The 27,256-nt window shown below is 44.4% G+C and overlaps 1 protein-coding gene across 1 annotated transcript; it reads right to left on the reverse strand.

Moving 5' to 3' along the window:
• Nucleotides 1-22,054: 22,054 nt before the first annotated feature.
• Nucleotides 22,055-26,071, reverse strand: LOC309342775 (uncharacterized protein; the record flags this gene model as incomplete). Its single annotated transcript, XM_081863600.1, has 2 exons — nucleotides 22,055-23,025; nucleotides 25,405-26,071. The coding sequence occupies 2 exons, from the start codon at nucleotides 26,069-26,071 to the stop codon at nucleotides 22,055-22,057; spliced, it is 1,638 nt and encodes a 545-aa protein (XP_081719726.1).
• Nucleotides 26,072-27,256: the final 1,185 nt, after the last annotated feature.

The following is a 27,256-nucleotide window of genomic DNA, read 5'->3' on the forward strand; positions in this document are numbered from 1 at the left end:
ATGGCCTTTCTCCCTAGCAGAGAAGTAAATATTGACCGCTATATGCAAAGGAAGCTACCTGATACTCTTTCAAACTCTCTGCCAGTAGTGGTTCTCCATGGCAGAGGTCTTTTCCATCACCTGATATTGTTTAACTGGTGATGGCAGGGATTGACCCTCAGACCTTATGGGTACAAAGCAATATGTGCTATCACTGAGCTGTGATCCCTCACTAGGCATCGCAGTGGTGGTAGATGCATGAACAGAGTTGGATGAGTTGTGTGGCTGGCTTTGGAAATGAACCGAACAATATGGGAAATGGGTGAGAGAAGAACAAGGCAAAAAACCGATTAGGTGCATATTATCCAGCGTAAGAGAGGGGGGGGGGGCAATAAGGTGGACCAAGCAGATTGCTGAAATGTCAGTGAGTCAGAGCAGCAGGGGAGCAGCTGGGCTGCAGGTGCTGAACTGTGAGAGCAGCAGCAACACCAGCAGCAAAGTTTACAAAGTGTCAGTGTACGGTGCCATCATCAGAGGGCAGGCCTGGAGCTATAAAGATGCCAAGCACCTCTCTCAGCACTTTCTGTCCTCTGGTGCTCTAAGCCCTGTCTTTGTAGATAGTCTCTCTTCCCTTTCATGAAAAACTAGAGGTGACAATTGGGAAATCTTTCGGAATTTTTTATTTTATTTTCATGAACCACTGGATGATTTGATGTTTTGGCAGTTCCTCGGATAACAGGATTTATTAAAAAAATAAAAGGCTCTTCCGTTTATCCTTTCCTAAAGTGAGCATGATGAAGGCGGAAGATGATGCAAACACATCTCCCCTGGTTATGGGGCAGGAGGAAGAGTCTTGTAGACATCCATTGTGTCACCGGCACATCATTGCTCACAATGTATACAAGTTGCTGGCTTACAGCAAATAACTTTATAACATATTTGGTTGGCATATATTTTGTCTCTCTCTGAGGATGCAACCTCGCAATTTTGCTCATAATGTGAGTAGGCAGTTACATTTAGCCGCAGGAACGACGACTTCCTATCAGATAGAACTATGCATGGACTGATGGTCCTATGTCTCGCTGAAGCCCTGAGGTGTATATTTTAGGTGGAACTAGATGTGACACATGACACAGGACTGCCACAAAAAATGGCAGCCCTGTTTATAGTTCTCCCCCTCCTTGTCTACATCAGTGGTAGCTGAAGTGAGATGCATGAGGAATATCTGATATTTAGCTAGTCAGTTTTTAGTTTTATATCCTGCCCTTCACTGAAAGCTTGCAGGTTGAGTTACATCTTCTTCTTCTTTTTGAAATAATTTTTATTTGATTTTACAAGTGTAGAATTATAAAAATACAAAATGTATAACCATATTTAGAGATTTCTCTGAATCTTCAGACTTCCCACCCTCCCTTCCATGGGTCCTATTGTCAACCTTTCAAATGCATATTATTTCATAATCCATATTTTATATCTTTACATATGGTCCATGATAATTGCTATGTTACAAGTGTTATTAGAGTCCTCCCAATGTTTTGATCTGCAGGCTGAGTTACATCAACAGCAAAAAAAATTCAAAAGGTTATAAACAATTATCTAGAATACATATCTGAAACCATATTAAATTGTATATATGAAACTATATGAAAATATATGAAATTTCCATTCTGATAAAAAATACAAAGGCATGCCTGTAAACATTTATATATATTTTTAGTGTGGTGAGGAGGAACGGCCCAGTGTTGAACTTCATGTCTAGTTTTGCTTTTAGTATGACTATAGAGTTTCTGCAAGTCATGGTTTCCCCAACTGAAGTCCAACACTCTAACCACTTCATCACTTTTCCCAGTTCATTATTGTATGGCTGTCAGCTGATCTAATGGACTGGGTATTATGCCACATACTTCTGCCCTTTGAGATATGTGTGTGAGAGAGAGAGCAAGATGGAGAGAGTTTTAAATATATTGGCTCAAGTTGTCAACAGTCCTTGGCTTTACTTGGGGGGTCTGAATGTAGGAGCTGTGGCTTGCCCCCTGGGGAGGTCACTTCCATGCTGCTAAAACAGCAGTTTGAATTCACCCCCAGAAGCACACTCCATTGTCGCTAGATATAGATGAATGCCAACAAAAAATGTAATGTCCCCGCCCCCATCTAATATTTTCTTTCAGTTTTGAGGATAGTTTGGTGACATGCTTTTTTAAAAATGCTACAGCTCACCTAAGCCATCATGGGGTGAGGCATTGTTCCACTCACTCAACGGTGATGGATTGTGTGAGACTGCATTCTTCCTGGTCATTGACACGTGCTCCTCATTTTGTTGAAGCCCCACAGAACTTTGAGTCATAGCCTGTGCTGAATTGTTAGTGATTTGGGCATAGAGCTCTCAAGTGCCCTACAGTTTTACATGCTTTTTTTTTTTTTTTGCTGTGATTTATAAGCAGAAAACAGATTTTGAGAAAAGCATAGCCTGATTTGCATGAAATGCCTGAATATGTATAAATAGCCAACCAATTGGGTTTACCCATATCTCCTCTGCCTGCTGTCCAACCCCCCTCCCTCTCCCCATTCATAAACAATTAACAAACATGCTCAGAGGTGAAATTCATCAAATAAAACATTTACTGTGTGCACTTGGCCCAGCTCTGCCATTAACCGTATTTGTTTCAAGCCATTATTAGTTTTCAGCAACATTTAAGATGTCTGAATTGGTATTTATATTCAGCCTCTTGATATGCAAATTACTTATGCTAAATTCTGCAGCTTTGACTCACTTTGGATTATCAGCATTTACCTGCAAATATTTGAATAAACACAAGTGAGACCATCCTTTTACAACTCTTTTAAGATCAAAGAGCCCGTATTCTGCCTTTGAGGCTTGTCTTTTAAACCTTGCACAAACAATTAAAAAGATCCTCTCCCCCCCCCCACCTTCCATCCTTAACAGTCTAACAATGAAATAATTTCTTTCCTCTCCAAATAGTCTTGTGTTGTTGTTTATATACCAGCTCCCTCAAAAAATGCTAGACAGATTTTGGGATAGTCGGGTATCAATCTATTGTTTTAAGCCTGCATCAGAGAGAGCAGGGTGCCAAACAGCATGTGAAGCCCCCCCCCCTTTTTTTTTACTTTTAAAAAGCAGCTTAAAAATGGAGCTGTAGAGAACTGAGCTTCATATGAAAAGGATATTTGTTTGGCGCCCCTATAATATGACTGTCTAAGGAATTAAGCAGTTTACCTGGGGCACATGATGTTTAAGAATGGCATGTGGGAACAGAGCCTGAGAGTGGGTTTATGATACATTGAGTGAAGATAACATTTGGGATTCAAATACATTATCAGATACACTGTGAAGCAAATCAGATACATTACTGAGTAAAGAAGGAAGCGTGTGTCTACTTTTTGTACATAAAAAATTTGAAGAGAGGTTGTAGGTGCAAAAGTAGTACAGTGGTACCTCGGGTTATAGACATTTCAGGTTACAGATGCTTCAGGTTACAGACTCCGCTAACCCAGAAATATTACCTCAGGTTAAGAACTTTGCTTCAGGGTGAGAACAGAAATCGTGCGGTGGCGGCGCGGCGGCAGTGGGAAGCCCATTAGCTAATGTGGTGCTTCAGGTTAAGAACAGTTTCAGGTTAAGAAGGGACCTCCAGAACGAATTAAGTTCTTAACCCGAGGTACCACTGCAAATGCTCTATCTTCTCTGTACTTTACATAGGTAAAGGTAAAGGGACCCCTGACCATTAGGTCCTGTCGTGGCCGACTCTGGGGTTGCGGTGCTCATCTTGCTTTATTGGCCGAGGGAGCCGGCGTACAGCTTCTGGGTCATGTGGCCAGCATAGAATCATAGAATCATAGAATCATAGAGTTGGAAGAGACCACAAGGGCCATCGAGTCCAACCCCCTGCCAAGCAGGAAACACCATCAGAGCACTCCTGACATATGGTTGTCAAGCCTCTGCTTAAAGACCTCCAAAGAAGGAGACTCCACCACACTCCTTGGCAGCAAATTCCACTGTCGAACAGCTCTTACTGTCAGGAAGTTCTTCCTAATGTTTAGGTGGAATCTTTTTTCTTGTAGTTTGGAACCATTGCTCCGTGTCCGCTTCTCTGGAGCAGCAGAAAACAACCTTTCTCCCTCCTCTATGTGACATCCTTTTATATATTTGAACATGGCTATCATATCACCCCTTAACCTCCTCTTCTCCAGGCTAAACATGCCCAGCTCCCTTAGCCGTTCCTCATAAGGCATCGTTTCCAGGCCTTTGACCATTTTGGTTGCCCTCCTCTGGACACGTTCCAGTTTGTCAGTGTCTTTCTTGAACTGTGGTGCCCAGAACTGGACACAGTACTCCAGGTGAGGTCTGACCAGAGCAGAATACAGTGGCACTATTACTTCCCTTGATCTAGATGCTATACTCCTATTGATGCAGCCCAGAATTGCATTGGCTTTTTTAGCTGCCGCATCACACTGTTGGCTCATGTCAAGTTTGTGGTCAACCAAGACTCCTAGATCCTTTTCACATGTACTGCTCTCAAGCCAGGTGTCACCCATCTTGTATTTGTGCCTCTCATTTTTTTTGCCCAAGTGCAATACTTTACATTTCTCCCTGTTAAAATTCATCTTGTTTGTTTTGGCCCAGTTCTCTAATCTGTCAAGGTCGTTTTGAAGTGTGATCCTGTCCTTTGGGGTGTTAGCCACCCCTCCCAGTTTGGTGTCATCTGCAAATTTGATCAGGATGCCCTTGAGTCCATCATCCAAGTTGTTGATAAAGATGTTGAATAAGACCGGGCCCAAGACAGAACCCTGTGGCACCCCACTAGTCACTCTTCTCCAGGATGAAGAGGAACCATTGATGAGCACCCTTTGGGTTCGGTCAGTCAGCCAGTTACAAATCCACTGAGTGGTAGCATAGTCAAGACCGCATTTTACCAGCTTCTTTACAAGAATATCATGGGGCACCTTGTCAAATGCCTTGCTGAAATCAAGGTAGGCTACATCCACTGCGTTCCCTTCATCTACCAGGCTTGTAATTCTGTCAAAAAACGAGATCAGGTTAGTCTGACATGACTTATTTTTCAGAAATCCATGCTGACTATTGGTGATCACAGTATTCCTTTCTAGGTGCTCACAGACTGTTTGCTTAATGATCTGCTCCAGAATCTTCCCTGGTATTGATGTCAGACTGACTGGGCGGTAATTATTTGGGTCCTCTCTTTTCCCATTTTTGAAAATAGGGACAACATTTGCCCTCCTCCAGTCTGCCGGGACTTCGCCTGTTCTCCAGGAATTCTCAAAGATGACTGCCAGTGGTTCTGAGATCACATCTGCCAGTTCTTTTAATACTCTTGGATGCAGTTCATCTGGCCCTGGAGACTTAAATACATCTAAACTAGCCAAGTATTCGTGTACTATCTCCTTAGTTATTCTGGGCTGTGTTTCCTCTGCTGAATCATTTGCTCCAAATTCTTCAGGTCGGGCATTGTTTTCTTTATCGGAGAAGACTGAGGCAAAGAAGGCATTGAGGAGTTCAGCCCTTTCTGTGTCCCCTGTTTGCATTTCACCATCTTCTCCTCTGAGTGACCCCACTGTTTCTTTGTTCTTCCTTTTGCTACGAACATACCCATAAAAGCCTTTTTTGTTGCTTTTAACCTCTCTAGCAAGCCTGAGTTCATTCTGTGCTTTAGCTTTTCTGACTTTGTGTCTACACGTGCTGGCTATTTGTTTGAATTCCTCTTTGGTGGTTTCCCCCCTTTTCCATTTTTTGTACACATCCTTTTTTAATCTTAACTCAGTTAAAAGTTCTTTAGATAGCCACCCTGGCTTCTTTAGGCACCTTCCATGTTTCCGTCTCATTGGTATTGCCTGAAGTTGTGCTTTTACTATCTCCCTCTTAACAAACTCCCAGCCATCATGAACTCCCTTTCCCTTTAGTATTACTGTCCATGGGATCTCACCCAGCACTTCCCTAAGTTTTATGAAGTCGGCTTTCTTAAAGTCAAGAAATTGAGTCCTAGTATGCTTGGCTGCTCCTTTTCGCTGTATAGTAAACTTCAGAAGAGCATGATCACTCGCGCCTAATGATCCTTCCACTTCTACCCCACTAACCAGGTCATCAACATTGGTTAGGACCAGATCTAAAATGGCTGTTCCTCTTGTTGCTTCTCCCACTCTCTGGACAACGAAGTTGTCTGCAAGGCCAGTGAGGAATCTGTTTGACCTTATGCTCTTGGCTGAGTTTGACATCCAGCAAATATCCAGGTAATTGAAGTCCCCCATTACTACTATCTCCCTTCCTTTTGCATGCTTGGCCATCTGTTCCAGGAAGGCATCATCTATGTCCTATGACTAAGCCGCTTCTGGCGAACCAGAGCAGCACACGGAAGCGCCGTTTACCTTCCCGCCGGAGCGCTACCTATTTATCTACTTGCACTTTGACATGCTTTAGAACTGCTAGGTTGGCAGGAGAAGGGACCAAGCAACGGGAGCTCACCCCGTCACGGGGGTTCGAACCACCGACCTTCTGATCGGCAAGTCCTAGGCTCTGTGGTTTAACCCACAGTGCCACCCGCATCCCTCGTACTTTACATAACAACCCACTAAAGCAAAACAGAATTAATTTGCAGGCAGAAGTAATTCCAATTATTCTGTCCAAAGATTTAGGAACCAATATATACATCCACACCCACCTTCCTTCTGTGTCACCAGCTTATGAATGTTCCTGTGGTCCACCCTGCAAAGAATGTACTGATTTCAACTGTTTATAATTCATCCCAGAAAATATGCTTGAAATAGTAAGCGCATGTTGCCGTAGGTTCATGGATGGTGCATTCTTCCACCACCAGGCAAAGAGGATTGTTAGCCAAGTAACAGGTGACCTGGTGAATGTAATCTACCACATTCATGCATTAAGCTTGTCTAACACTGCCAATACCACAATGCTGTTATACAAATCTTGGGTGTGAGCGCAGCACTTGGAATAATGTACAGTTCTACTCACTTCATCTCGTAGAGGATATTGTAGGGTTGTAAAAGGTTCATAAAAGGGTAATAATAATAATAATAATAATAATAATAATAATAATAGCAATTGCATAGACCGCTACACAGAATGAAACCATTAAAGTGGTGTACAGGCTAGAAACAGAATAAAACATGGGGACACAAGCTCTAAGAACAATAAAATCAATTTAACAAAGTCTGAAAAAATAAAACCAGCCATACAAACTAAAAAAACAACAAAAACATTCCATCAAATGTCAAATCGGTCTTCTGTAAAGAGTTTACACCTCAGGGAAAGCCTTCCTAAACAAAAATGTCATCAACAGGGGCTGATTCAGAGGCTGGCGCAACTCCCTCATAGGGACATTTTACAGCATTTTTAGTTTAGAAAAAAAGTTGAGTAAGGTGGAACATGGTGGTAGTGTATGAAACAATGCATAGTGTAGAGACAGTTGACAGAGGGAAGCCTTTCTCCCCTTCTTATAATACTAGAAACTAGAGAGGAATGCGGGAAGATTTGGGACAGAGAGGAAAAATTATATATAGCTAAACTATAGCATTCACTCCTCCAGGATTTAGTGATGGCTGCCGTATTGATGGCTTTAAGAGGGAATTAAAGAAATGTGTATAGGATAAGGATATTACTGGCTATTAGCCATGATGGCTATGTTCTACCTCCACTATTACAGGCAGTATGTTTTTGAATACCAATTGTTTGGTATCAAAAGGGTCAAGAGCAGAGCAACACTTCACATACACAGCAGGTCAACAACTGCAGGATGTTGGACAATGGGCCTTTGGTGTGATCCAGAAGAGCTCTTCTTATGTTCTGAGACCCAGGTATATTGGGCTTGTGAGACATAAAATTCAACCATGGTTTAGTGTTTTGAGAATGAGGGTAACCTCTCAGACTTATGCTCCTCCATCTGGCACAGAGTTCACTTCTATTTTTTATTAACTGCAGTTTGCCATCTAAACCCGGGAAATATGTATTTAACCTTAAAGAAGGCTGATCGCCGAAGAATTGATGCTTTTGAATTATGGTGCTGGAGGAGACTCTTGAGAGTCCCATGGACTGCAAGAAGATCAAACCTATCCATTATGAAATCAGCCCTGAGTGCTCACTGGAAGGACAGATCCTGAAGCTGAGACTCCAGTACTTTGGCCACCTCATGAGATGAGAAGACTCCCTGGAAAAGACCCTGATGTTGGGAAAGATGGAAGGCACAAGGAGAAGGGGATGACAGAGGACAAGATGGTTGGACAGTGTTCTCGAAGCTACCAGCATGAGCTTGACCAAACTGTGGGAGGCAGTGGAAGACTGGAGTGCCTGGCGTGCTCTGGTCCATGGGGTGATGAAGAGTCGGACCCGACTAAACAACAACAATGGTCATAAGAAACAAGGCAACTTGGTGCCATGATTTTTGAAGCCAGCTTGTTTTCTCTTGCCACATTTAATTGAATGACATTCAGGATTCTTATAGCATCCTACACTTCCATTTTATATAAATGGGAGCAAAAACTTGCAATCTCCTCTCAAGTGTGCTGGAGGAGGAGAGGGGAAGGCAGTCTGATGGGCGGTTAGTCTTGTGTTCATAATGCTGGTTCAAACTGTCATTGTATGAGCTAGCTTTTAGCCTCTTTGACTTGATTAGGTGCCAATCAGTTTCAATCCAAGTCAAGTTTAACTGAGTTATGAATTGGGATGCATATTTCCTGTATGCACCAAAATATTTATACAGTAGCAGTTTTACTGTAAAATGGAATAAAGCTCTCTCCACTTTGGGGGTGGGAACTTGAATTAAACAAATAATTTCACAGAGTCTGTCAGGAATATGTACAATGTAGAAGAACAACTGTTTCAGCAAATGTTCACTGCAAGTCCCTGGAATCCATAAAGGAAATCACTAGCTACTGATGTCTGGTTCCATTAAGATCAGTGGCAAATTACCGCAATGTATTTTAACTGCAGTAGGTGATTTTTTGACAAGCTAAGATGTATAGCTTACAAGCTACCACCTTTAATATAAGGCCAAGTGTGAGCCTTAGGATATTTTTCCTTGAAAATGTAACAATTATTATAGCACAGATGTCAGCACAGTTTCTTTGATTCATTGTTCTTTAGTTAATAAGAAAGCTGTCAGAGGATATATATATATATATATATATATATATATATATATATATATATCCCTGGGCTTAGGAGTCAGAGATTGCTTGACCATTTAAATGGAACAGGTTAAATAGACCATCCCTTCCAGATATGTCACTGTCAAATCAGTTTCGGTTCAGAGGTCCAAAAATGTCCAGTAAGGTAGAAGAAAATATATTCTGGCTGCTTCATCACAAGAGCTTTCTGGGGAAGCATCAACATGGTACCTTCCTAACAGTTCATAAAAATGCAGAGGATTCCCTTAACAATGAGGGAAAAAGTGCTCCTTTTTAATTTCCCTCCCTGCATTCACATTGGATTGCTATGTTAGCAGAGTCAGGCTTTTTTTTATTTTTATTTTTTTGGCCATCCACAAGAGGGAAGAAGTAAATCTGAACACTATAAAAATTGGGGTGGGAGGATGTGGTCGTAATTATTTCCCCTAATTTTCAGGTGATAGGTAGCTGAGGGGTGTTTATTTTTGTCTTAAGAAAATAAACGCTTTCAATGTCTCAGTTTTACACACACACACAAATCAGTGGCACATCTGTATCTATGCATTGTCTGTATTCTCCTGCCTCATAAGGAAACACAGAGTGTAACACCTTTTGAGACGGTAAGCCTGCAGGTAGGGGCTGTCTTGATTTGATTGTATGTATGGTGCTCTGGAAGCCTTTTTGGCTCAAGAGTGAGGTATGAATAAATAAATAATAAACACTGTGAAGCATTGTTTGTGCAAAATGCTGCACTGCGGTTATTAAATATGGTTTATTAAACCATAGTTTAGTGCAATTTGTGCATATTGCCTTGCAGCTTAACTGTGGTTTATTTATTGCCAACAAGCCAAGATTTAAAACCATGGTTTTGCCTTGCAAACCTTGATTAGTTCTAAACCATAATGTAGCATTATTTCACAGGAACCCTTTGGCCTTCCTTAACCATGGTTTGTTTGATGACATCATCTCTGGTGCTCACCAACTACTAAGGGATAAGACAAGAGCTGCTGGAAAACAAAACAGACATAGAGAGACAAGTCATGGTTTGTTTGATCTTTGAAGCAACTAATGGTTAAACCTTTTTTTAAAAAAAATAAACCATGGCTTAAACAACCATGACATATCCTACAACATTTCTCTGATGAAAATAGAGATGTCCTATTCAATAATAATAATAATAATAATAATAATAATAATAATAATAATAGCAGCAACAACTTTATTATTTATACCCAGCCCATCTGACTGGGTTGCCCCAGCCACTCTGAGCGGTTTCCAACATATATTAAACATAATAAAACAAACATTTAAAAACTTCCCTAAACAGGGCTGCCTTCAGATGTCTTCTAAAGGTTGTATAGTTACTTATCTCCTTTGCTCAGGGATCACATAACTCCATACCTTTCACATTTCTCTGATGAAACTAGAGACACCCTACCATACCCTCCAACATTTATCCAATGAAAATAGGTGTGTTCTAAGGAAAAACAGGACAGTTGAATAATCCTCTGATTGAAAATTGTCTCAGTTGGTTTTATTTTTGTATTTTTCTATTGTAACCCTGGGACACCATGGTGAAGAGCAGGCAAATAATCCAATCCTATTATTATTATTATTACTATTATTATTATTCAGTTGTACTTCCTAACAGTGGGTATGATGCAGCCAAAATTAGTAACTTTTAAAGTTTCATTTATTTGAATAAGTAGAGGTAAAGGTAAAGGTACCCCTGCCCGTACGGGCCAGTCGTGTCCGACTCTAGGGTTGCGTGCTCATCCCGCTCTAGAGGCCGTGAGCCGGTGCCGTCTGAAGACACTTCCGGGTCACGTGGCCAGCATGACGAAGCTGCAGCTGGCGAGCCAGCACCAGCGCAGCACACGGAAACGCCGTTTAACTTCCCACTATAAAGCGGTACCTATTTATCTACTTGCACTTAAGAGTGCTTTCGAACTGCTAGGTGGGCAGGAGCTGGGACCGAACGACGGGAATAAGTAGAAGGTAAAGGTAAAACTGTATTTAATTTTGACTTCGCTTGATGTTGTTTTGCTACTTAGAAGTCCCTATAACTTGTCGCTCTGCATACAGCAGATAGTCTGGCTAATACAGAAAGAACTCTGCAAACTGGCATGTGCAAAAACAAGTGAAGATGCATGGAATATTTTCTTTCTATTATAAATGCTGCCCTAAGATAGTAAAAGCTGGTTTATACTTCTATGGCCACAGTGTGACATTTTAAAAAGTGTCATATGACTGATGTGATGAACCATTTGTTTGTAGTACCACATCTCATGGGCTGAATGCTTTTCATTATGGCACTGCAAACTATTGTAAAGAAAGTTTTTACAGATGACATGGCATACCCTCCAACATTTCTCCAGTAAAAATAGGGACGTCCCTTCCCATCATGAAATTTGTACTATTTATACCCCACATATCTTACTGGGTTGCCCCAGCCACTCTGAGCAGTTTCCAACATATATCAAAACATAATAAAACATTAAACATTAAAGAACTTCCCTATATAGGATTGCCTTTAGACAGTTTGGAGATCGGATAACTTCATACCCTCCAACATTTCTCCAAGAGGGACATCCTAAGGAAAAGGGGGACATTCTGGGATCAAATAAGAAACTGGGGTGGCTTCTCTAAATCAGGGACGTTCCTGGAAAATAGGGACACTTGAAGGGTGTAGAATCATAGAATCATAGAGTTGGAAGAGACCACAAGGGCCATTGAGTCCAACCCCCTGCCAAGCAGGAAACACCATCAGAGCACTCCTGACATATGGTTGTCAAGCCTCTGCTTAAAGACCTCCAAAGAATGAGACTCCACCACACTCCTTGGCAGCAAATTCCACTGTCGAACAGCTCTTACTGTCAGGAAGTTCTTCCTAATGTTTAGGTGGAATCTTTTTTCTTGTAGTTTGGAATCATTGCTCCGTGTCCGCTTCTCTGGAGCAGCAGAAAACAACCTTTCTTCCTCCTCTATGTGACATCCTTTTATATATTTGAACATGGCTATCATATCACCCCTTAACCTCCTCTTCTCCAGGCTAAACATGCCCAGCTCCCTTAGCCGTTCTTCATAAGGCATCGTTTCCAGGCCTTTGACCATTTTGGTTGCCCTCCTCTGGACACGTTCCAGTTTGTCAGTGTCCTTCTTGAACTGTGGTGCCCAGAACTGGACACAGTACTCCAGGTGAGGTCTGACCAGAGCAGAATACAGTGGCACTATTACTTCCCTTGATCTAGATGCTATACTCCTATTGATGCAGCCCAGAATTGCATTGGCTTTTTTAGCTGCCGCGTCACACTGTTGGCTCATGTCAAGTTTGTGGTCAACCAAGACTCCTAGATCCTTTTCACATGTACTGCTCTCAAGCCAGGTGTCACCCATCTTGTATTTGTGCCTCTCATTTTTTTTGCCCAAGTGCAATACTTTACATTTCTCCCTGTTAAAATTCATCTTGTTTGTTTTGGCCCAGTTCTCTAATCTGTCAAGGTCGTTTTGAAGTGTGATCCTGTCCTCTGGGGTGTTAGCCACCCCTCCCAGTTTGGTGTCATCTGCAAATTTGATCAGGATGCCCTTGAGTCCATCATCCAAGTCGTTGATAAAGATGTTGAATAAGACTGGGCCCAAGACAAAACCCTGTGGCACCCCACTAGTCACTCTTCTCCAGGATGAAGAGGAACCATTGATGAGCACCCTTTGGGTTCGGTCAGTCAGCCAGTTACAAATCCACTGAGTGGTAGCATAGTCAAGTCCGCATTTTACCAGCTTCTTTACAAGAATATCATGGGGCACCTTGTCAAATGCCTTGCTGAAATCAAGGTAGGCTACATCCACTGTGTTCCCTTCATCTACCAGGCTTGTAATTCTGTCAAAAAACGAGATCAGGTTAGTCTGACATGACTTATTTTTCAGAAATCCATGCTGACTATTGTGTGACGTGATGGAAATTGCTTAATCTTCCTGGTGAGCAGGTTTTTTTGGAGAGGTTTAAAATGGTTGCCTTGTGGTAGATTAGGAACCATTTGAAGTAGAATGGTCTTAATTTAAAAGGTGTGAATACTGCTCCCTTGAAACACTATAAAAAAATTCCTTCCAGTAGCACCTTAAAGACCAACTGAGTTAGTTCTAGGTATGAGCTTTCGTGTGCATGCACACTTCTTCAGATACACTTGAAACCCTTGAAACACTGTTTTATGAACTCAGTCAAGATGAGAAATGTGGTTCTCTGTCACACACTACAGTGGTACCTCTGGTTACAAACTTTATTTGTTTTAGAGGTCCGTTCTTAACCTGAAACCGTTCTTAACCTGAGGTACCACTTTAGCTAATGGGGCCTCCCGCCGCCGCCATGCTGCCACCGTGCAATTTCTGTTCTCATCCTGAGGTAAAGTTCTTAACCTGAGGTACGACTTCCGGGTTAGCGGAGTCAGTAACTTGAAGTGTTTGTAACCCAAGGTACCACTGTATATCATTTTTCAGGCTGATAATTTTCTGTAATTAAAAGCTATTTATGTTGGACTTACATAAGAAGCTTGACACTGAAGTGGTACAAGAAGAACTTAACAGACATTTGATTATATTCAATGGGCTTGTCGTCTTCTACTCATCCTATGCATTTTAAGGTCAAAGTGACATCACTAATCACAGCATTTCTATAAATCTGTAGGAAGATGATCTTATCCCTCATGCACTGTGCTGTTTGTTGTTATTTATTAAATTCATACACTACTCTTCTGCCAAAGATCACAGGGCAGTTTACAACACAAAATAAAAGTATAAAATACATAATAGAATAGTGATAGAGGTGATAGGGAAGGCTATCCAAGTGTCTCATTTATTGTGAAGGAGAAACTACTCAGAAAAAACCAAGCAGATAGTCCAGAACAGGGCAAGACTTATGTCAACGCCACAAGAGCTACGAACAGACAGGGAGGTTTAAGAGCGAGGACTGGTAGAGCTCAGGCTTCAGCAGAGCTGTCTTAGTTTGCATCAGCAACGACTCTAAACAGCCTCTGATCTCTCTGTATGAGCCCATTTCACGCTGCAGTCTGAGAAGGCAGAGGGACAATATAATTGCATCCTACACAGAACAGAAGTAAGACCTGGAAATGAATTAAGATTTCTTGTCAGGCTGTTTTCTTCTCTTTCTGGGCATATGGGAAGGGAATTGAAACCTCTCTCCCAGTTATCAGTGTTGTGTGCGTTTGTGGCACTCTTTGAGATCTGTCGATGTAATGACAGTGAAAAGGAAGTGAACCATGGCCTCAACTGGATGCACAATGTAGGCAGCTCTGGAGTCAGGCATCAAAGTTAGGCACAGCCAAAGGCAGGTGAGTGTCATACTTCCCGACACCAGATTTAGCTTTGGTCAAGGCAGAGTGGTTACACAAAGTCACAGACAGAACTTGTGGGAAAAGTGGAAGAAGGAATGTACAAAGATGTTGAGATTCAGTTGATTTCCAATCTTGACCCATTTAAACAGGCTGTAAAGTTTTGATTATTTTGGTTTTCTAGGTCTGCTGTGTAGTTTCTGTTCATGTTTTCTTTTTAGATTTTGTGTAATTTTGTTTCATTTTTAACTGTGTCCCTGATTTGGAGTCCTATGCCCCTGAAAAGCAAGCTATGCATTTTTTAAAAAACACATACATATAAATAAATAATGCTAGGGTAGAAGCACTTTCGTAAACCTCTCAACTGGGAATGAAAACATTTCAAGGTCCAGCCACAATTCCAGGTAATAAACCCATGGGGAAGTCTCCATCTCTTGGAGTCTCCATCTCTTGGACTTGGTCATCAGGGAAAGGGAGATGGTACCCAAAAAGCCTTTGTAGCTGTGGTAAACCTGTACTTCATAAAGATAGCTTGAGGGTTGGCACCCGACTTCCTAGGGAGCTTGTTTCTTTCTTTGATTTATAATAGAAATCTAGAGTTGGAAGTGAGCATCCAGGAAAGACAACATCCTACATCTGTTCCTTTTCTTGTACAGTGGTACCTCGGGTTAAGAACTTAATTCGTTCTGGAGGTCCATTCTTAACCTGAAACTGTTCTTAACCTGAAGCACCACTTTAGCTAATGGGGCCTCCCGCTGCCGCTGCACCACCGGAGCATGATTTCTGTTCTCATCCTGAAGCAAAGTTCTGAACTCGAGGTACTATTTCTGGGTTAGCAGAGTCTGTAACCTAAAGCGTCTGTAACCTGAAGCGTCTGTAACCCATGGTATCACTGTACTTACTTGAGGATACAAATATCACTCAGCCTCTTTCTGAATATGATAATAATAAGCACTGTTACAACATAAAGGTTATATTTATCAAAGCAATGGCATGTAGAACAGGACCTAATGAATTTATCCATAAATTCCCTTGCCCCTTCATTCTCTAGTCTTGCCTTTTTCTTTGCTAGAGCCATGGGAGAAAGATTGGTGGTTGTCGTCATTTTGTTTTTATTGTTTATATGAGTGTACATGAAATTCAGTCAATGGGACACAAAGAAGAGGAAAATTCTCCACAAAGAAGTGACATGATTTTTGTAATATCCAATAATAGTCACATTCAGAGTGAAACCATTTTAAGTGATGGAGTATCAGTGGATCTGCTCTGACTCACTTGGTTATTCCCCATAGTGTGGAACAAAGGAGAGGGAGGAATCAAATATAATGTCAAGGCATTATGCTTAGTAGATGTTTTGTGATTAGTAGATAAGGAACAATAGTTTTAAAAAGGTGCCTTCAAAGAGGAATTTTTGTTTTGAATATATTGAGATTATTGATTAAATTAGGTGCTAACATAAACGTAGCACTGATTTTTTTAACCTTCATAAAAGTTCAGTCTTCCGTGGTGCACTGAGCTGCAAAACAATGTAGACCATTTTTTCCTCCCCCACCCTCAGTATCAGGTAAATGAAGTTACAAATCTCATGTATAAGACTGTCAATCTTAATGGGTAAGTGAAGACAGGAACGAATGTGTGGCATATTTTTCCTTAATGTTTTGCCCCTGGGTGGTTTTCTGAACTCTCCACACAGATGTTTTAAATATGATATGCCCTTTCTGCTAGGATGCTTGTTACAAATTTCCTTCAGAAATGTACTAATTTAGGGGAGGCGATGTTTTCCCTTGATGGTGGGACCGAGATCCCACCAATGCTACAAAGACATTTCCCCCCCTTTCTTTTGGGGTAAATGCATAATAATCAGAGGAAAGGACATCGTCTCTTAAGGGTGGCTAAATAACCATATATTTAGTATACATGCATACATACACAAAATATATTTTAGATGTAGATGTCCTCCAGATGTGAACAGACTAGAAACGTACAGGTTCTTTTTTCTCTGGGTATTCATTTGCTATATAAATCTCCCAACACATTCTTATCTGTTATGTAAATAAGATGTGGAATTCCAATAGTGTATCAGTGTTCTTCAGCAGATGGTATAGTGAGATTTACCACACCATTACATTTAATGGGATTGAATTCATTTGGATTTCTTGAGGCTTGTACGGTCCTTCTCCATGCAGCAGCGTTGCCAATGTTCCTGATTATATATGATTTGAGAGAGTGCTTAAAGAAGGGGGGGGGACCTTTTATCTTAGAAATATGTGTGTTTTCTGTCAAAGTTTAAAATGTGTATGTATTGCCTTTCTCAGGATTTATATGCCCTTTGAGGAATAGATAATGAATATTCAAAAAGAAGTTGATGACATTCTAAGATATTTTGTAAATTCTGAATATTGAGTTAACTATTTTCATACAAGGATCTCTGAGATGTGTCCCCACCCTCTCTCTGCGTCAGTCTGAAAAGGAAGATAGCAGATAGGGATACCATCATAACCCCTTGGGTTTTTACCATTGAATAAATAATATCTGGATTGTACATAGACCATAAAGAAGGCTGATCGCCAAAGAATTGATGCTTTTGGATTATGGTGTTGGAGGAGACTCTTGAGAGTCCCATGGACTGCAAGAAGATCAAACCTATCCATTCTGAAGGAAATCAGCCCTGAGTGCTTACTGGAAGGACAGAAGCTGAGGCTCCAATACTTTGGCCACCTCATGAGAAGAGAAGAATCCCTGGAAAACACCCTGATGTTGGGAAAGATTGAGGGCACAAGGAGAAGGGGATGACAGAAGATGAGATGGTTGGACAGTGTTCTCAAAGCTGCTAACGTGAGTTTGACCAAACTGCAGGAGGCAGTGGAAGACAGGAGTGTCTGGTGTGCTCTGGTCCATGGGGTGTTGAAGAGTCGGACACGACTAAACGACTAAACAACAACAACAACCTGGAAGTAGAATTCAGATGTATGGGCAGGGCAGTACCACAGGGGAGAGGAAGAACTGAAGGTGGAAAAACCTCCAAATCTAGGAGACGTGGTATGCTCAAACATAGGAAAGTTAATAATCATATAAAAGGTAAAGATAAAGGACCCCTGGACAGTTAAGTCCAGTCATAGGTGACTATGGGGTTGCAGCACTCATCTCTCTTTCAGGCTGAGGGAACCTGTGTTTATCCACAGACAGCTTTCCGGGTCATGTACGCAGCATGACTAAACCGCTTCTGGAGCAATGGGTCACCATGACGGAATCCAGAGTGCACGAAATGCCATTTACCTTCTTGCAGCAGCGGTACCTATTTATCTACTTTCACTGGTGTGCTTTTGAACTGCTAGGTTGGCAGGAGCTGGGACAGAGCAACAGGAGCTCACTCCGTCACTGGGATTTGAACCACCAACCTTCCAATCAGCAAGCCCAAGAGGCTCAGTGGTTATGATTTTTATAACCACATATATATTAGTGTATAAAGAATCATATAGGTATTAGCATATATTGCACTTTCTTCTTCTTCTTCTTGTCTTTTTTCACTTTATTTTTTACAGCTGAAAAAGAAAAAAATAAATTTTTAAAAGACAAAAAAGATGGATAGATTTTTTCCCCTTAATGAATAAATGCCAAAATAAATACACACCCACAATTTGCTATTACTTCTGTTACTCACTTGTTACCAGCACTAACTTGTTCCTACCTGTCTTTACCATTTTGTTACATGGTGCATGCAGTTATGAACAAAGTAAATTTTATCCAGGAGCTGAACCTAGGAGCTTAAAAAACAAAAGGCACCACAGGTCCTCTGTGTTCTGTTGGCTTGCCCATAGGATTTAGAGAGAGAAGGAAATTTTTAAAACACAAAAATAATATATTGTTAGAGTTGATTAGCTAGCTGTAGTTTCCTAGATACAGTAGATTTTCTCCTTTAACACAGCAGGGGTGTGCATGACTTATGCAGGCAAAGCCTACTTTACCAGAGGTTAAATTTGATCAAATTGATTAAATACAGAGGCTTTTTTTTTTTTTTTTTTTTTTTTACCCCATTCTGTCAAGACCATTTGCTGGTTTGAAGCATGTTCTCATTTTTCATCTGGTTCTGGAGCTTGCCTATTCTGATGTTGAGAATGATCTTTACTCCCACAACTTCTGAAATGTATTCATTCCATGTATACGCTGTATGATTTTAAATATACATTGAAACCACATTGAACTTCAGAGACACAGGATTTCATGTTTATAATAAATCCATCTATAAATTCAGTGTCTTCCAAATTCCATTAATTAATCTGATGTTGAGCATAAGAAAATAATCCTAATAATAAATTTTGTTTGTTTGTTTGTATTGGTAGTGAGTTGCCTCAAGCTCTCTACAGATGTTGTTGGACTACAACTTCCATCATCCTTGATCATTAGTCATGCTGGATGGAACTGATGGGTAGTGGGTTCCAACAGTGTCTGGAGGGCACCACATTCCCCAATCTAGTTCCATCAGTTCTCAGTTAAACTACAACAAAATCTGTCCTAGAGGTTCCCCCAAACCCCTGGAGCAGATGTGGGGAGGGCACAGGATGCATGGTGGGAGAAATGGGGGGGTCCCCATTGTACAAGTGAAAATCCTTGTGCTGACCAGTCTTGTTAGTGGGGTTTATAGAACATTTCCTTAAAAATTGTACTTAGGGTTTGCTGTGGGTCATGTTGTCACATCAAGTTCCATGCATGTAATGATACCTGTTGCCTCAAATCCCTTGTCCATCTATATTCCTGTAAATCTCTATATGCTGCAATATTACTAGTTCTAGTTTAATTTAAATTGTAGGGCAATAGCCAATGGTAATTATACTCAGAGTAGACTTATTGAAATGCTTAAGTTAAATCAATAGATAATATTGGAAATAGTGATTTCAATTTATCAACTCTTTGACTAGCATTGGCTATCACTCTATAATTTAAATGGAACTACAATATATCTCACCATACTGGGGAACACTGACCAGATGACTTGTGCACCTGCTCAGCCAGCTGTGGTTGGACAACTTCAAGGTCCCTGCTTTTCCATCTTTAAATAAATAAATAAATAAATAAATAAATTAAAAAATAAATAAATATTTAAACTGGAATTGGACTGCAAAGTAGACTGAGCAGTCAAACAGATCACCTGGTTACCGTCTTCCCCACTATGAATTGCAAGTAAGTTGAAATTATAGTCATTATTTCTAAATTTGTATCTATAAATTGGCAGATGCAGATTTTATGGAAACCTTTTGTCCATGCATATATTTGGTTTTGTGTAGGTGTTCATCCTACAAAGACATCTGGTTGACCCTGTGGGAAAAAGAATGCTGGATATTTACATCCTTCATGCGTCAACTCATACATTCAGAGCCACTCATTATCTTCCCTTCTTTCTTTATATGTTTTCTTCGCTGCCCTTCAATCAAATAATTTTCAAGGCAATGTACAAGCATGGATGGGGACATGTTGCTCTTTCCAATTTTGTGATATTCTTCCTGGGAAACAGCAGGAGCAACCTCCCACTGTTCCTTAGTCTCCTGGCCTAGGGAAAAGTTGATGGCACAGACTGAAGTGTGCTAATAAATACCATTTGCCAAGCCAATTTTTAAATGCCAGTGGCTACAGGATACCTGACTTTATACACTTGTGGTTTCAGTTTGAATAGAACCATTAATTTTCCCATGGGAAGAGCTTTAGTCCCACCATGCTCATCAGCCTTGTTTGAAATGGCTTTTCTTTTTTGGCTGGGGAGGGGCAAGAAGTGGAATGAAATAAATTGCTAAAGATGGGTCCCAGTCATTGTAAGTGTATCTAATCCTTCAAATCACTGAAACTTCCCTCACATGTAGCATACTCTTCAGACCTCCTCCTTTATCCACACTCACAAAGATGCTCAGTAAAGCATAAAGGAACCAGCATCACTCATCCTTGGCTGAAGAAACGCATTTGAACATCACTTTAAAGGTGTCATAGACCTTAGCTTTATTGGTCTGAATAAACATTAGTCTTGTGAACAGTGAAGCACTGAAGTCTGAATAGTAGTAATTACCATGAGTATAAGACACTGCCATTAAGCACAATGAGTGTTTCCCTATTTTTCCATGTCAATGAACTTTTCTATTTGTAAACAAACAAGGGGGGGGGATCCCTACTTCGTAAATAGCAGTTCAGACTCTGTTTTTTCATAGTCCAAAATGTGGTGTCTGAAAAGACTGTGACCAAGTTATATACTTTAGGGCTTTGTGTGGGAGGGGGGTGAGGTGGTATTTATCTCTTCTGAATCTATCTATCCAGGTACCCATATCACTGCATCACATAGAAGTGTGCATGCACACGAAAGCTCATACCTAGAACTAACTCAGTTGGTCTTTAAGGTGCTACTGGAAGGAATTTTTTTATTCTGTTTTCACATAGCAAGTTCATGTAAGGAGTGTGGCAGCAATACAGCCAACAAAGGGCCACCAGAATGTGATAGGGAAATAGTGGGTATATGGGGAAACCCTGAGGTTTGCAGAATTGCGTGCTGAGGTCCCCCAAAACCCCCACCCTAATAACTCAGACATCACACGTGATTTTGTTTAAGGTTTTTGGCATAATTTTGGCCACAACTTTATTTATATACAAATTGAGAGTGGTTGCTTAGGCATTGGTTAAGACTACCTGTCCCCCCCCGCCTCGGGGGACAGCACTGACTCCTTAGCCAGTCCCGGAGGAATCAAGGTCAGAGTCAGATGGAGCTGCGTCACAGGCCCTCAACTGCTCCGCGCTTGTTCCTTGAAGCTTACACGGCCCGCACCCTGCCGTCAGGGTTTGGACGAAGGGGATGGTAAGCTTCAGAATTCCTTTAACGGAATACCCGTCAGCAGCAGCATTGGAGGGGCAGGCACAGCCAATCCATACCCCTCCACCAACCAATTTTAACCAATGCCTAACCGCCAATCGAGCTCTTATGCTCGCCGCCAACCACTCATAAATTAAACCACACCCTCAGCCTGGACACCATAGCATCCAACCACACATCATTCCCAACTGGCGAGAGATGAACCCCGTCATCCCTATAAAATTCAATCGCCTTGAATGAAATCAGAGGGTGAGGGATCACGAACCCACCCAGATTCACCACCAACTTGCTTGCCGCGGAATTAATCCGTTTCCTTACACGTTCGGTGGCAGCTGGGCAGGGACTACCTCGCCAAATGCGGCGTTGCAATAGCTGTGACCAGATAAGCTTAGTTGACGGCACCAATGCCGCCAGCTCTCCAATGTCCTGTAAAATGGTGGCACGCAGCCCGTAGCAGGAAGAGGAAACCATATCGTTCTCCCCGAGCTGCACCACGATTGCTGAAGGAGGGCCACACCGATGGACACGCATTCGCATGAGAGGTAAGAATTCCCTCCACAGCATCCCCCTTCTGGAGATCCAGGACACATGTACGTGCTGCGGAAATCCCAAGCCATCACCCAGTCCGGACTGGCGAGCTCTGTCCGCAGCCCAGTGCACAATACTGTGCCCTACTATCCAGATACGGATAGCGGCCCGACCTAAGGTTAAAACACACACATGTAAGTACAGCAACACATCATTTCCGCACATAGACTTTGAATGCATCTGATCTCCACCGACCCAGGTCTTTTATCCTCTTTGCGGACAAACCCCAGTGGGCAGCAGTTGTCGCTGCTCCAATCCTAAATGAATGAGGGGCAAACTCAGAAGGCGGAAGGCCGCAAGCCCCCACAGCCTTACGCAACACACCAGTAAACTGTTGTCGCAATAGCGGGCGGCCGTTTTCGTGAATGAACAGGGGCCCTTCACCGCCAGGACGCAAAGCTAAATACTTCGTAAGGTCCTTCACCGGGCAAGGGCCACTTTCACCAGTCGCAGGGAGTGTGATAACAGCGCCCCTGCCTAGTTGGTCCGTCTTAGAATTCCTTACATTAACCTGCAGGTCCATAGATGACACCCTAACATCCTGCATTAGCAAACCCCTAGAACCTCCGTCCCGTTTTTGCTCAAGGACCACCTCTCCCACTCTCAGGGCGCCAAAGAAAGCTAACGAAAAGGCTGCTGAAAATAGCCGAGCCTCAAATCTTGACCAACAGATGCCCCTTAGCTTAGACCGCATCTGCGCCAGCAATTCGAATGTAATGGGCCGTCTGGAAATAGGCCTGGAAGGAGTGAGCCGCCCCCATCCCTCCAGGGCCCTACGCACCACAAACTTCCCACACGGATCCTTGTTAAAATAAGCCTTATTAAAAAAGGAAATTGCCGCAGAGTGCAGACGTAGGGTCCTAGCTGCCCTACGCATCTGGAACAGATGTGCCAGATAGCGAAGCACCTGAGAGGTGGAATGGGAGGTGGTAACATCCCCCGCTGACTGCCCGTTAAATAATAAAAAATCCGCCCAGGCCTTTGTATAGGACCTCAAGGTAGAAGGTGCAACGGATGCAGCTACTCCCTGTAATACTAAGTCCTGCCAAGGTTCCAGAGATGATCCGGGAAAATTTCCGGACGGTCTCGAGCCACTGGCACCAGGGACCTGAATCTCTCCATCTGAAAACGGGACAGAGCATCAGCAATTTCGTTAGAAATTCCTGGGACAAAACGGGCAGAAAACACAATGTTAAAACGCAAGCAATGCAAAACGAAAGCCCGAAGAAGGGCAGATACCCTAGGGGATCGTGAAGACTGCTTGGCCAGTACATTCACCACCGCCTGGTTATCGGTCCAGAAACAAACGCGATGATCCCTGAAATGCTCGACCCATAAGTGCACTGCCACTACAATGGGGAAAAACTCAAGAAAGGTTAGGTCCCGAGTTATAGCCTGCCCCCGCCAAGCCGGAGGCCAGCGCTCGGCACACCACCTGCCATCCCAATACAAGCCAAACCCCAAGGACCCCGCAGCATCAGAATGCACCTGGAAGTCATTGTGGAGGTTCAAAGTGTCCTGCCACAAGGACACTCCATTGAACTCCTCCAAGAACTCCAGCCAAATAGCAAGGTCAGCCCTTACCTGAGAAGGAAGGCGGACCCTTTGATGCGGGGCCCGCAAACCCGAGGTAAGCCTGGCCAAGCGAGAACAAAATGGTCGCCCCGGGGAGACCACCCTGCAAGCGAAATTCAGATGGCCCAGTAATGACTGAAGCTGCCGCAGGGAAACCTTCTTTAAAGGAATCATATCCTCAATAACCTTTCTCAAATTGGTTATTTTTTCAGGCGGCAGGCTAGAGGTCTGGGCCACGGTATCCAGTAAGATACCCAGGTAAGTCAATTGCGTAGAAGGACCCTCGGTCTTTCCTGCCGCTAAGGGGACACCCAGATCTTCCGTTAAGGAAGCAAAGGCCTGCAATAAGACAACGCAGTCCCCTGTATCACCCGCCGAGGCGACCAAAAAATCATCGAGATAATGCGTGACACCGCTCAAACCGGTTTTTTCACGCAAAGCCCACTCCAAAAACGAACTGAAACACTCAAAAGCAGCACAGGCAACTGAGCAGCCCATGGGCATGGCCTTATCGAAGTAAAAACTTCCTTCGAACTGGAATCCCAGCAACCAAAAATCATCGGGATGAATTGGAAGCAGACGAAATGCTGATTCAATGTCGCACTTTGCCAGTAAGGCGCCCGGCCCAAATTTCCGAATCATCTTGACTGCGTGGTCGAGCGAAGCGTACCTCACCGAACAAAGCTCCGGGGGAATAACGTCATTTACTGACGTGCCCCTGGGATGTGAGAGATTATGGATTAGGCGAAATTCCCCCGGGGCTTTTTTGGGAACTATACCCAAAGGTGAAATATGGAAATTGGGAAAAGGAGGGACGGCAAAAGGACCGGCCATGCGACGTAAAGCTAGTTCTTTACCAATTTTCTTACGCGCCACCTCTGGCATATCCCTAATCGATTTTTGATTCGCTGGGTTCCTGGCAACCGGAGTGGAGACCACCGGGATTCTAAAACCTAAAGAAAAACCTTCACGCAAATAGGACGCCGATTTGGCGTCAGGGTACAATTCCAAGAGAGAAAGCAGCGGCTGCAGCCTCACCGGGGTGTAAGCTAAAGAAGAAATCAAACTACTTTCCTGCTCCCGCGGCAGGGGCTTGGGCGGCAGCTTTTGGGGGCTGCTGAGAGCCCCCTCCTTTCCGAAAGGAGCGGCGGCCTGCCTGACACACAGACCCAGAATGGTTCCCTGAGCACTTATCACACACATGAGCGTATTTACAGGATTGCCGAGTACAAGCACCCTTATTGAAATCCCAGCAAAAGGGCTTACGTCCCAACCTTGTAGGGGCGACCTTGAATTTCTGGGTATCAGGGGCCTTCTTGTCTATACGGGGGGCCACATAAGTGGTCCAGACATCCAAGTCCTTCCGATCCCAGCGAGCCGTCGGAATCTTTGCCGCCCTACGTCTAAAATTCTGATCGTAAGCTAGCGCAGCAGTTTCTCCAGCCATTGTGAAGGCGGAACGGACTATGGATAGATACACCCAAAGATGTATGGACCTCCTGGGATAAGCCGCAGCCACAACTCCAGCGAAAACCTGGAAGCTATCTAACCATCGCTCGAAGGTCCTATCCGCCTTAGCTATGACCGACCGTTTCTTTGGAACAGGCAGTCCCTTGTCCAGAGGCTCCTGACCTTCCAACGGGGGGGCTAGGCTGAATATATCAACGTAGCGGCCGTCCAATATCCTGGAACGCAATTTGGTGGACAGGTGGGCCCCTGGAATGATGTCCCTAGCCGAGTTAGTGGAGACCTTTACGTCCGGCACCATGACCCCTTCAAGGCAGTCTTGCACTGCTCCATACCTGGCCCTGTGGGAATTCGCCCTCCGCTCCCAAACCCACTTTGGGAGCCCCGAGGTTTCCCCGAAACCCCAGTATAACTTAAGGGGCGCCTCCTCATCACTACTTGAACTCTGGGATGACGCACCTGAGGAAGAGGACGAAGTGTCTCTACGCCTCCTCTTGGCACGCCTCCTCGAACTTTTCTTATGACGACGATGACCACCGGAAGACGTCTTCGGAGGAAGAGGGAGGCTATCCTCGACCGACGACTCTGATACATCGTCCTGCTGCGGGGTGGCTGGAAGTGGCTGGAGAGACACAACCTGTGAGTGACCAGGGATGGAGCTACCCACTACTGTGGGCTGCGAAGGTAAACCCCGCACAACTAGGCCCCGTGCAGGTGCCCTCTTTCTAGCCCCCACCCGGGCGGAAGCGCGACCCCGTGGCACGGCGACCTGCGACACGGGCGGCACCAAGGACCGAGCCTGTGGCGCAGCAGGCAAGGAGCCACTGGCAGGCAGCGGCTCTCCCTCGGCTTCGCTGGATGATGACGGTGGAAACGACGCGTCTACAGGGGGAGCCAGTGAGGCGGAAGAAGTCGACGGGGTCGAGCGGCGATGCATCAGACCCTCCAGCTCCGCCTCCATCCTAGCCAGCGCCACCGGGTCGCCAGCCAAACTAGAGACCATGGATTGAAGGCGTTTCACCGACTGGCCGGGATCAGGGGACCGTAATGCCTGAGACGGGCCTTTTATAGGCCGCTTTGTAGCACAGGCCGGACCAGACTTCCTTGTCGACTTCTTTGGGGCCATTCCTACTACGAATATAAAGAAATACGAGTTAAAATAAAATAATAGAGGATCGACAATTAGGACCAAATAAACAGATAAATGATGGTAAAGGATTCTAAGAAAATTAAAAACAGAAAATTAAATAACAAATAAACAAGTAAATTAAATATTAGAAATAGCAGAAAATAGACAAAACAAAAGAAAAATCCCCGCCTGGCACCCCTGCGTGGCGACGCTCAAACAGCCAGGCCAAAACCCAAAGGCACCGGTGTCGGGCAAAGCTGCCTATGCAGTATGACTAACCACCAGAGGCTGCCACCCAAAATAGAAGGATTCCTAGTAATACCTCTAGCGGCCACCAGAGGCCGACGCTCAATATTTTGTCAAACCCTGTACTTACAGGGACTGCCCACCAGATGGCGCCAAAACAGAAAGAGGCAAAAATGGCACACTCACCGAAATGCCTGAAGAGAAGGTCAGCTTGGGGAACCCTCCCGGCCCAGGTGAGTCACTTTAAGCCCAGGGCGCCAACCCCGGCACCCCAGAAGCCCCACCAGGGAAGTGGATGGCCTCCCCGCCGGACCCCCGCGGCCACAGCGGTCCCCAGGCCGCTTTCGCACCCCAACCAGGCCGCAGAGGCCTACCAGCGCACCGCGACCGCGGGTGAAGGCCCCAAGGGCCCGGAAAAATGCTGCAAGCAGGCGGGCGGAGTACAGGCCGCACGGGGCACCCGCAGGCCCGCGCCCCGAGTCGCGAGGCCCGGTGCAGCGCGGTCCGCCGATAGGGGCGGCCTTGCGCAGCGCACCGGTGCCCAGGCACCGCTAGGGCCCCAGTAGGCCCGACGGGCCTCGCGGGGGCAGCGGGCGGAGCGGGCAGGCCGCGGCCGGCCCGGCCAGGCCGCGCCGCGTCGCCGCGCCGGAGGCCCACGCCCCGTGAGCCGCGAGGCCCGGCGCAGCGCGGCCCGCCGCTAAAGGCGGCCGTGCGCAGCGCGCCGGAGCCCGGGCACCGCTAGGGCCTCAGTAGGCCCGACGGGCCTCACGGGGGCAGCGGGCGGAACGGGCAGGCCGCGGCCTGGCCGACCAGGCCGCGACGCGCCGACGCGCCGCAGGCCCGCGTCCCGTGGGCCGGGGGGGCCGCGCGCCGCACCCCAAAAAAGCCCCCAGGCCCCGCGAGGGCCCGCAAGGCCCGACCCTCCCCGGGCGGCGG

This window comes from Podarcis erhardii (assembly GCF_964252035.2).
Source record: "Podarcis erhardii genome assembly, chromosome: 5".
NCBI classification, from domain to species: Eukaryota; Metazoa; Chordata; class Lepidosauria; order Squamata; family Lacertidae; genus Podarcis; species Podarcis erhardii.